At 57.3% G+C, this 10,985-nt stretch overlaps 1 protein-coding gene across 2 annotated transcripts; it reads left to right on the forward strand.

The window, feature by feature from the left end:
* The first annotated feature begins 4,125 nt into the window (after nucleotides 1–4,125).
* On the forward strand, nucleotides 4,126–10,178 carry DGCR6L (DiGeorge syndrome critical region gene 6 like). Of its 2 annotated transcripts, none has more exons than XM_044658921.1 (5): nucleotides 4,126–4,253; nucleotides 5,303–5,463; nucleotides 6,418–6,521; nucleotides 8,651–8,791; nucleotides 9,953–10,178. In XM_044658921.1, the coding sequence occupies exons 1-5, from the start codon at nucleotides 4,144–4,146 to the stop codon at nucleotides 10,034–10,036; spliced, it is 600 nt and encodes a 199-aa protein (XP_044514856.1). In that variant the 5' UTR covers nucleotides 4,126–4,143; the 3' UTR covers nucleotides 10,037–10,178. The 2 variants fall into 2 exon arrangements, with proteins under 2 accessions (XP_044514856.1, XP_044514857.1); XM_044658922.1 differs by having other exon boundaries at nucleotides 6,421–6,521.
* The last annotated feature ends 807 nt before the right edge of the window (nucleotides 10,179–10,985 follow it).

Here is a 10,985-nt window from a genome sequence, read left to right on the forward strand (position 1 = left end):
CCCCAGCACGCACGCATTCAGTTTGGCCTTAGACACTCCTAGCTAAGAGACTCTGGGCACTTAGCCTCTGTCTGCCTCAGTTTCCTCACCTGTAAAATGGGGATCACATGACCACCCCACCCCCACCCCCAGGACTCTAGGAGGAGAGAATGAGCTAAGGCCATGTAACTTGTCTATTATTACTGCAGGGAGATCTCCCGGCCCCTGGGCACCCAGGCCTCCACAGCCCAGACACATAGACTACACACGGGGCTCCCTCTGCCCAGATACCAGAGTGCTCCATAAACGCTCTTCATTCGTGATTCATGGGTTCATCCAGACATCCCGGATAAACCTTTCATGCATCGAGACCCTCCTCTCCGTGGCCGCCTCCCTCCCAGAGTCCGGCCATCCCACAAACACGAGCCAGATACTGCCCTGATCTTTCCTCAGCGGCATACCCGGCTGCCCACACTTCCGACTCTTCCCCCACGCACATGAGCCTGCCCCTTGCACCTTAGAAGGCAGTGGACCTCCAGCGCCCTCCACCCCAAACTCCCTGTGCCTGAACCTTCTGTTCCTCACCCCCTGGGCACCCAGGGCCACCCAGACGCCGCCCAACAGAGTCCCATCTAGCCTCGGGGCAGGAAGCTGTCTATGGGGAGGGGGAGTCCCCGGGGGCTGCTTCCTCTCTGTCCCCTCGGGGCCCATGTGTGGGGAAGGGGAGTAGCCCAGTCTGTGGGTCTTTGATCTCTCAGTGTCTGGCGAGAAGCCTCTGTTTCCCCGTCTTCCTCTGGCTGCTGAGTGGTGAGACAACCCCTCCTGAGGATTCGGAGGAATTAGCACTCCCAGGACCCTGGACAGCTGCTCACCTTCTGGAACCCCACTGTCCCAGGAGCCCTGGCGGAGAAGGGCCACCCCCTCCCCACTGACGGGCTGGTAGAGCCACAGCAGGGTCCTCCTGCCTCCCCAGACCACTCTGGCCCCCAGGGCCAGCATGGAGGGGAGCTACCCTGTGGAGAAGGGCCCACCTTCCTCAGCACCGCAAACACTGACCCCTCCATGGTGTTGTAGACAAATTAATAAAGTAGGGTGTAAATGTTTAGGTATTATTAGGAGGCTTATGAAGCAAGGCTGGAGAATTCTAAATGGAACCAGGAAGCAGGAAGTGGCTCACTTTCTCCTGAGATGAACTCCATGTTGGCTGAGTGAAAGTTGCTGCTGACCAACTGACTCGGTGGGAGACCTCAGGGAAAGTGGAGTTTGCATCCTGGTATCCTGAAGGAAGAATCATCTGCCTGTGGGAAGTTAGGTCATCTTCCCCATCTCAAGGATTCCTGGCTGAGGACCTGGGAGAGCTGTATCATCGCTGGATCTGGACGGGGCTCAGCAGTGAGGATCCCACTTCCATCCCTGACAGTCCAGCTGTGCCTTGATATAGCCTTTAGCTTAGTGAAGATAAGTTCCTTCCCCGACCCAGAGACTTGTCCATAGGTTGTTAGAATAGACATCCCTTTCCCTTCCTTCAAAACCAAAGTTTATCTAATTAAACTATTTTGTTTACCTGCCTGTTTGTTTCCTCTCACCTCAAAGAACCCATAGTGAGGAAGTACTTAATCTTTGGGTATTCCCTGGTTTGTGACAGAGACCAGTAATCCCAGCTGTCATTCCTTTCGGGAAAGGGTTATCAGATTTACTGAGGCTCTGATACCCGATCCTTCTTGGTGAGTTACTGGTTTCTCATAGATTCATTTATATGTATATATTCTTTTAAAAATGGGCACTCGAGCCCTCAGATCCCAGGAATGGCCCTGCCCCGTCAGACCACTGGCCCTGCTCCCCACAGAGCCCCTGAAGCCATTCTCCTAGCAGTCCTGGGGAGGGGCCATTCCCGGCCTCCTCAGAAGCCTCAGCAACAGTGACTCTGTCAAATGATTCCATCAGCAGCGGATCCAAGGAGCCAGGCCGTGAGAGGTGTGACCATCCCCAAGTCCAAGGGACCCTTCCCATGCCATCTCTCCTGCTGGGACCATTAAACATTCTGAGAGACTGGGATTGGGAAGGCAAATCAGTGTATTAAGCAGCCAGCAATAACCAAGAAGTTAATTGGTCAGTGATCTCTCTCAGTGATTAAAGTCAAATTCATGGGGCATCTGGAGTCATTAAATACAATTCTGGAGGCTCGTTATTTAGCCTTCTCCAAGACATCTCTAATTGGTGGAAGTATTCTGGGGAAGTGGGCTTAATATTGGACAGTTCCTCCCTGATTCCTTTATCATGACTGGAAAAGCACAAGCCCTGTCCTGGAATTCCAGTGTGTTTGTGTGAAGAAATCAGGTTGTCTGGTTAAGAGTGCCCTTCTCTAGTCATCCAGTCACTCCAGTAGGGGGGACCTAAGGACACTGCCATGCTGCCCTCCAGACATACTTGTCTTCACCTAGTTCTCGTTTACCAGACTAGATAAGGTTCACAATCTCTACCTCAATCATCCCAGTTTTAGAAGCTGCTCTAGGATAGGGAGCATTCCTAGAATCCTCAGAATAGAAGAATGAGGAAAGAGGCTAGAAAAACATACCAAGCCTTAGAAATAGTGATAATTCAGAGCATTCTTTTTTTTTTTTTTTTTTTAACCCTTGTACTTTTCGGTGTATTGTCTCATAGGTGGAAGATTGGTAAGGGTGGGCAATGGGGGTCAAGTGACTTGCCCAGGGTCACACAGCTGGGAAGTGGCTGAGGCCAGATTTGAACCTAGGACCTCCTGTCTCTAGGCCTGACTCTCACTCCACTGAGCTACCCAGTTGCCCCTAGAGCATTCTTTAGAAAAAAAAAAACAACAATATAGCATTAGGAATAAATCTTCTCACCCCTTCAATATAGGAATGAGCTCCTTGAGAACAGGGCTGTGCCCACTTTTCTTATTTTGCATTTGTATCCTCAGCATGATTCTTTGCAGAAGTAAATAGTCAATGACAGCTTCCTTCCTTCCTTTCTTTCTTCCTTCCTTCCTTCCTTCCTTCCTTCCTTCCTTCCTTCCTTCCTTCTTTCCGCAGCAAAGGGATGCCATGGTATGCAGAATGTGGAGTCAGGAAGTTCAAATTCAGATTTCAATACTTCCTATCTGTGGGACCCTGGGCAAGTCACTCCACCTTTGCCTGACTGTTTCCTCATCTGTAAAATGAGGATACTAATATCCCATGCTTCCCATGGGTTATTGTGAGGATCAAAGGAGACAAAATAATCAAACACTTAGCCCAAGGTCTAGCACCTAATAAGCCCTAAATAAACTATTATTTTAGCTGAACAAGAATAGCTTAATAGCTACATAAGATCCCTTGGATCCAGCGATGCTGCTTCTAGGTCTTAAGTCTGATTTTAAAAAAAAAAAAAGAAGAAAGGACATTTTTGTACAAAAATATTACCAGTGTGGCCAAGACTTGGAAACAGAGGTGACGCCCATCCTTTGGGGAAAGGCTGAATAAGCTGCGGTGTGTGCTTGTGATACTGCTGGGCTGTAAGAAATGATGAGTCTGACAATTTCAGAAAAACCTGGGAAGACTTACACGAACCGACGCAAGGTGAAGGGAGGAGAGCCAGGAGAACACCATACACAGCAACAGCAATAATGCAGGGTGATCACTTGGCAATGACTTAGCTCCTCTCAGTAATGCAATGATTCAAACCATTCCAAAGGATCCATTCGGCGATTCTCCAAACTCGATACTCCATCTCCCTTCTCCGCACCTTTGTCCCGGCTGTCCTCTAACCCCGGAATGCCCTGCCTCCTCATTATTTCCTCATCCTTAGGTCCTTTCGAAGCTCTGCTCTAGTGCTGCCCGACACTCATTTCATAGTTAATATTGTTCCTCCGGGACTGGATTGCTCGTTCTCATTAGCTCATTGTCCACCCGGAGTAGGTGCTTTAGCTGGGTTTTGTAAATTACAAGGAGGCTGGGGGCGGGCGGAGGGCGGGGCCTCACGGGTAAGGGCGGAGTGAGAGGGCGAGGTGGAACCACGCCTTTGTGAAACTGCGCATGCAGAGGAGACTGCGGCGGCGCAGGCGCAGATGGACCCGAATCTGCTCAAGAAGAGGCGGGGCAGGCTAGCTGTGGCACGCGCCTGCGCAGTGGTACGTGGCTGGGGGCGGGCTCTACGGCGGCGGTCGCTATGGAGCGCTACGCAGGGGGCTACGAGGAGGCAGCGGACGGCGCCCGGCAACAGGAACGGCACTACCAGCTGCTATCGGCGCTGCAGGGGCTTGTCAAGGAGCTGCCCAGGTGAGCGCGAGGGACCGACCTGCGACCCCTGACCTCACGGCCCGGACCATGCCCTTCGACCCGCCGAACTCCGGGAATCTGAAGCGTGGGACCCGGACTCCCGGAGATCTGGTGCTCCTCAATCCCGCGGGGCCCAGGGACCCCTCCCAGGCTCGGGAGTTCAGGTGTCCCCCCTCCCGCGGGGCCCCGGCTGTCAAGCCTCTTCCTCTCCCTGGGATGGGGCTTGGGACCCGCCTCCCCCAGGGATGCGCTGTCTTCAATGGAGCGGCTGCAGCCCTGGTGGAGGTGGGGGAGGGGACGACTACTTCTGGGGCCCTCCCCTCCAAGCATTATCCTCACGACAGCCCGGGAGCGAGGCGCTGTGACGATCCGTTTTACAAATGAGGAAACTGAGGCAGGCAGCGCTGACTTGACTTGCCCAGGTGACGCAGCTCGTGGGGGCCTGACTTCGGACCTAGGGCTCTAACAACTGTACCATCTGGTCCCTTCCATGCGCACATCACTCCCAACAACTCAGACTCGCCCGAATGGCTTTTGTGATGTCACAGAACTGGGAGATTCTGGAATGGGGGTGGAGGAGATGGGACACCTCTCAGCCTTCGAGGCACCTTTTCCATCCATTTGGCCATTTTGTTCCTGCCCCCACAGTGTGGATCAGGGCCGCCATTGGACAGAGGAGGAGATGGGGAGCCTCAGGGTTAGCTGTGCTGGAGGACCTGAGGGTGCCCAAAGCAGCCTGGGGGCCCTTTATTGGAGCCATTTCCAGCCTGGAAGGAGCCGGGGCTCTCCAACAAGGAGAAGACAGCCATTGTGTAGACTGGGCCCTCATCACCTGCCTTCCCTCTCCGACCCAGGCCCCCAGCCCCAGGGACTTTCCATGGAGCTTCTCCTTTCTCAGCCAGCAGCAGCCACTTCAGGGGGAGGGAGACCGGGATGTGAGCAGTCAATCCAGCTCTTATTTCCAGAAAGATGGTTGTTTTTATCACAGAGATTGGATTGGACTGGCCCCGCCCCCCTCAGGGCCTGACCGCCTTCTCTTGTCCCCACAGCTCTTTCCAGCAGCGCTTGTCCCACACCACCCTCAGCGACCTGGCCCTGGTGCTCATCGACGGCACTGTTTTCGAGATAGTTCAAGGATTGCTCGAAATCCAGCATCTCACAGAGAAAAGCCTTTACAACCAGCGGCTCAAACTGCAGAATGAACACCGAGGTGAGTGGCCTGCCCAGAGCCCCCGTGACAGCTGCCCTCGTGGTCTCCTCATGCCTTTGTGCCTTTCCTCGGGCCCCAACTAGGTTCATCCTGGTGCTCTCTTGGAGGGCTCATCCGCTCCCTGGGGCAGTTCTCATCTCTTCCCCCTGGCGGGCACTCAGGCCTAGGCTCCCTCTTGAGCACTGCCTGCCGCCTGGATGCTTGAGCCTCTAGACAAGTGGAAATATTTCTCCCCTCGGGTTTCCTGATGATTGTCCTGGGCACGGCCACCCCTTTTGTCACCCATGTTCATCCCCCTGGTACTGCCACCCTCAAGTCCTTCCTCTCTGCCTACGTCATAGTACAGACAGTGATGGCAGAGCAGACCATGAGATCCCCACAGCCCCAGGTTAGGTGCCCTCAATGTCTCCATTTTATTGTCGAGGAAACTCAAGTCAAGTGACTTGTCCAGAATTACATAGCTAGTAAGTGCCCAAGACTGGACTGGGCACCCTCCACTGTGGCATCACCTCTTAGCCAAGGGGTGCCCTCCACCATGGCATCAGATAGCTCCCTGCCTAGGTCAGGCTCTTTGTTCTGGCCTGGGCAACTGTCTGTGCCTCCAGCTTGGTTTCACTGCCCTCCGGGCCATCTTCCTCCTGCTATTATGTGGCCTTCCCGAAGCCCAGCTCTGACGTGCTCAGTAAACTTCTGTGGCTCCCCGTGATCTCCAGCCTCTGCTCTTTTCCTCAGGTGGCTGTTCAGAGCCCTTTGGAGCCTGGCCTCTTCCTTCCTGGGTCCCGCCCCACCATCCCCTCCATGTGGCCTGTCGGAGCCTCTCTGGCCTCCTTGCCATCCCCTCCCTGCTGCCTCTGCCCCTGCCTAGTCTGTCCAGGGGGCCCCAGTGGCACCTGCCTTGGGCTTGAGCCAGGAAAGCTGGCTGGGGGCAAGCTCTCTGATCCTTCTTCTTCCCAGCAGTGCTCAAGCAGACGCTGCTTAACAAGCACAAGGAGGCCCAGCAGGCCTGCCGGCCCCACAACTTGCCTATCCTGCGGGCGGCCCAGCAGCGGGAGCAGGAGGTGAGTGAGGCTGCTGTGGGCGGGCAGCTCCCAGAGGCCATGTCTGTTCCATTTCGGAAGGGGCTCCAGCATTCGGGGACTCCTGGGAAGCCCCATGATTCCTCTGGCTCCTGGTGGGTTTTAGGCTGGGGTGGGAGGCCCCAACTTCAGTTCCTGACTTGGCCTCCAGCCCCTGTTGGGCCCTTTCCCTCTTCCGCATTGTAAAAGAGATGGGCACACCAGGGATGTAACAATATACTCTAAATGGTTGTGGGTACCCACACTGGGTTGTAGGAGAGACAGGACCAGGATAGGGAGACCAGAGCGAGTACACAGCTAAGCTGCTCCTAACTGACAAGAATGGCTGTTGGCCAACTGTCACCTAGCTCACCACTAGGCCAGGGTCTTTGAAACCAGCAGGCAAGGTAAAAGGTTTAAACAGTTTTAATTATGTTTGACTAAATAAAGCTGGGGTAGGGGATTCTACACTAGAACCTAATGGGCAAAACCACAGGGCAAGGGGAGGACTTGACTACTCTAATTCTACTTGACCTAGGCCAGGCTGGGCATAAAGGAGCAGTTCTGGAGTCTCTGGGGGGCTGCTTCAGACCTGGTTCCAGCCAGGTTTGACCAGCACAGCTAAAGGGGCTGAGGGTGGCTCTGAGAGTTTCTCCCGGTAATCCACAGATGATCACAGGATGCCAAGAGCCAAGGTGGTCCAAGGTACCCAAGTAGGAGAGTGCTTGAGGTGCTGTCCGCCAGATCCCAAACCCTTCTCCACTTGGTGCTGCTCTGTAGTTCTTGTCCACTTGCTGAAAGCCGCCACCACTCGGGATCCCAGGGAATCAGGATGCAGGTCTGAGATCTCCCAGGGCTAGCAACAGTTTGTGCCAACCTCTAATGGAGTCTCTTTCAGAGCACAAGCAACTTCCTGCTCCTTCATTCCATCTTGGAATGCTCCAGCCCTTCCTGCTAGGTCCAACACTATTACTAACTAATCTTCCTCACAACACCATCTTACCCAGAGGCTGTCTTGGGAGGGCACCCACGAGGAGCCTGCTTGGGCTCTGGCTTATGGGTGCCCCATCCTCCTTAGTCCCCATCCTAGGTGCAGCCTGGCCTGGGTCAGGCCCTCCTTCCTTGGGGCAGCAGCCCTTAGGCCTGGCCACATTGTGCTGGTGAGGCTTGGCCTTGGCCGGAGGCTGCTGGTAGAGAAGTCAGTGACTGGATCTGGGCTGTTCTTGGCTGGGCGAGCAGGGAGCTCTCTTGTGTGCCCTCCCGGTGCGAGGCCATCTGCTGGAGAGCTGGCAAGAGCCACGGCAGTCTGGGGGTCAAGGCGTTCGCATCCAGGGCATCGGGGAGGGATTCCTGAAGGAGCCGGGCCTTCCTGCATGGGCATGGTCTTGGCAGGAAAGCCCAGCGGCTTGGGACTTGAGGATGGCCAGATCGAGCCAGATCCAGACCGCTGAGCTGGTGGGGACTTAGAGGAGGGGCAGGGCTTGCCTTTACTTCCTTGGGGGTGGTTCTTTTTTTAAAGCAAACCCTTGCCTTCTGCCCTAGAATCAATCCTGAGTGCCAGTTCCAAGGCAGAAGAGCGGTCAGGGCTAGGCAATGGGGGTTAAGTGACTCATCCAAGGTCACTTTGCCAGGAAGTGGCTGAGGCCAGATTGGATCCCACCTCTGGGCCTGGCTTTAGCCACTGGACACCCAGCTGCTTCTTCAGTGTTCTAGCCAGTCTATGAGCAAAGGAGAGATAGGACGATTGGGGGGTGGGGGGCAGGGAGTGGTGATCCAGGAACCTTTTGGGGGAAAACAGGAAGAAGAAAAGGCTCCGTTTTTTCCCCTGCCGTGGGTGGCCCTGGCTGCCCAGCTGGTCTGATTCAGATTCCTGGTCTAAGCTGGGTCCTGGCCTCACAGGAGTGGGCCTCCACCTGACTGTTGAGGCTGAAGCCTCTCTGGCCCCCCAGGACCTCCCTCTGCTCCCCGGGGTGCTCACTCCTGAGGAGTTGCTTGGGGCCACTCCCCCAGGTCAGGAAGCCCTGAGTTCTAGTCCTGCCCCAGACCCTCTGCAGATCACAGCCCTTTACCTCACTCTGGGCTCTGCCCAGGCTAGGCTGTCTCAGCCTCCCTCGTGGGTCTTCCTCCCCCAGGCCGTGGAGCATCGCATCAGGGAGGAGCAGAGGATGATGGACGAGAAGATCGTCCTGGAATTGGACCAGAAGGTGGTGGATCAGCAGAGCACGCTGGAGAAAGCCGGGGTCACGGGCTTCTACGTGACCACAAACCCCCAGGTCAGGCCCTGCCCCAATAGTCTCTGTCTCCAGCCTGCCCTGTGGCCTTGGGGCAGTCTCTTCCCCTCTCTGGGCCTTGAGCCCCGTCCCCCATTGAGCAGTCCCTGAGGGCGACTCGCCTTCAGCCTCTGCTGCTCCTTCCATCTTAGAGTCAGGACTCAGTACTGATTCCAAGACAGAAGAGGGGCGAAGTGTCTGAGGCCAGATCTGAACCCAGGACCTCCCGTCTCCAGGCCTGGCGCCCTCTCCACTGAGCCACCCGGCTGCCCCTACCGTCTCCTTTTCACCAGGAGAGGTGACGTGGCCGAGGCCAAGGCCCAGGCCTGAACCTGCTTCTGCCCTTTCCTGGGGGCGTGACTGACCCGAGGACCTCCCATCCCTTCAGCAGCCCTTGGGGAGACGGTAGAGGCGGCCGATGGCGGCCCAGTGGTCAGTGTGCTGGCTCAGAATCGGGAGGACAACTCAGATCTGGCCGGCTGGGTGACCCTGGGCAGGTCATTTCCCCTGGGCAAGCTAGAAGCGTAGATGTGTGCACCCCTGCAGGCCTCTTGGGGGCCTGCTTAGCATCCACTCTAAGAGCGCCAAGGATTGGGCAATGGGGCTAAGTGACTTGTCCAGGGTCACACAGCAGGGAGGTGTCTGAGGCCAGATTGGAACCAGGACTTGCCACCTCCAGGCTCTGTCCTGCTGGTTCTTTTCAGAATTAATGGCCCCGGGGTTCGTCCTTAGGGCCCTTCCAGGGGGGGCTCCCTGTATTGGACCTTCAGCCCCCCCCCAGAACCCAGCCGGCTCCTCTGTAAAGCTGAGGACGTCCTGCCCCCTCCCCCCCCCCCGGGGGGCCCTGTGGGCCGGAGCTTTCCCTGTTTGCTGATCTGACATGCCCAGTGCGGTGGGCTGGTGGCAGGCCGGCCGGGGACTCTCTTTTCCAAATACGAGGGTCGCGGCCGCCTTTTGAGGCAGATGCCGACGGAGGCCTCTGACAGCAGCACCCACGTTCCAGGTGGTCGTGCCCGTCAGCGGCGGCCGTGTTGGGGCCGCCCTCCTCCCGCCTCTGCTTTGGCTCCCGCTCCCGGCAGGGCGCCCCTTTCCCAGAGGAGGCGCCACGGTGGGCTCACTCGGGCTTCCGGTCCGGCCTCACGAGCCGCCCTTCTCTCCGGACAGGAGCTGACTCTGCAGATGAACCTGCTGGAGCTCATCCGGAAGCTGCAACAGCGAGGCTACCAGCCCGGGAAGCCCTTCCCCTGAGCCCGGCCGCACGGGCCCTCGGAGGGCACGAATCCCGCTTTTACTGTCCAAGGACGCCTTTTCCTCCCAGGACGGCGGCAGCCGCCCGCCTGTCCCTGGACTCTGGGGGGAGGGACGTTTCCAATTAAAATCTGAACTCGGAGAGACGGAGTCCTGGGCGGCCTCTCTGTGCTGGCCCCGGGGACGGCTCCCGGCGGGCCTTCCCTGCTTCTCTGGGGGTAACTGGAAGGCCCAAGGCTGGGCCAGGACCGCCCGGAGGAAGGCCGGCCTCACCAGCGGTGAGCGGGTGCCCCCGGGCAGAGGCCCCCCACCAAGGCAGATGGGGGGACTTTGGAGCTCTCTGCGGGGAGCCCAGGGACCCGGAGCCTCTGACCTGCGGTGCTGGCATTCTCCCTGGCCCTTTCAGAGGGGGCCCCCCCACCCCCCCAGGGCAGCCGCTTTCCTGGGGTGGCTCGGTTTCCCACAATTGTTTAAGGAATGAAAGGAGGAGTCTTTGGCCCAGGGACCCACTTTGCCCCGAGGTTCTCCCCCCTGCATGGGGGGCTGTTCTGCTCACACACAGCACCCAGACGCCCCCCATAGCTAGGCCAGGGGAGGGGGCCCGATGGCTGGGTCCCCCAATTGTCCCCGAGCCCCTCAGGAGGGATGTGGGGCGCCCTTGGCCAGTGGGCCTCCTCCAGGCTCAAGCTCGCACCCGGGGCCAAGCCTGGCCTGCCTGTGGCAGGTTAGCCCTGAGCAGACCCGCATTTCTGACTAAACTAGCCAGACGGCACCATCGCCAGAGGGCGCACTGATCCTCCTTAGGTGATTGAGGGGGCAGCTGGGAGGCACAACGGGGGGCCTGAGTTCCAATCTGGCCTCAGCCCCTTCCCAGCGGAGTGACCCTGGGCCAGTCCCTTCACGCCCACTGCCGGACCCTTGCCGCTCTTTGCCTGACTCTCAGACGGCC

This window comes from Gracilinanus agilis, chromosome 1, assembly GCF_016433145.1.
Source record: "Gracilinanus agilis isolate LMUSP501 chromosome 1, AgileGrace, whole genome shotgun sequence".
Taxonomy (NCBI): domain Eukaryota; kingdom Metazoa; phylum Chordata; class Mammalia; order Didelphimorphia; family Didelphidae; genus Gracilinanus; species Gracilinanus agilis.

Bases quoted from the DNA above. Each gene is read 5' to 3' on its own strand.
- DGCR6L (XM_044658921.1), top strand. From the start codon at position 4,144: ATGGAGCGCTACGCAGGGGGCTACGAGGAGGCAGCGGACGGCGCCCGG. The intron at 6,522-8,650 runs GTGAGTGAGGCT...TTCCTCCCCCAG, and splicing joins CCCAGCAGCGGGAGCAGGAG to GCCGTGGAGCATCGCATCAG. The intron at 8,792-9,952 runs GTCAGGCCCTGC...CTCTCCGGACAG, and splicing joins ACGTGACCACAAACCCCCAG to GAGCTGACTCTGCAGATGAA.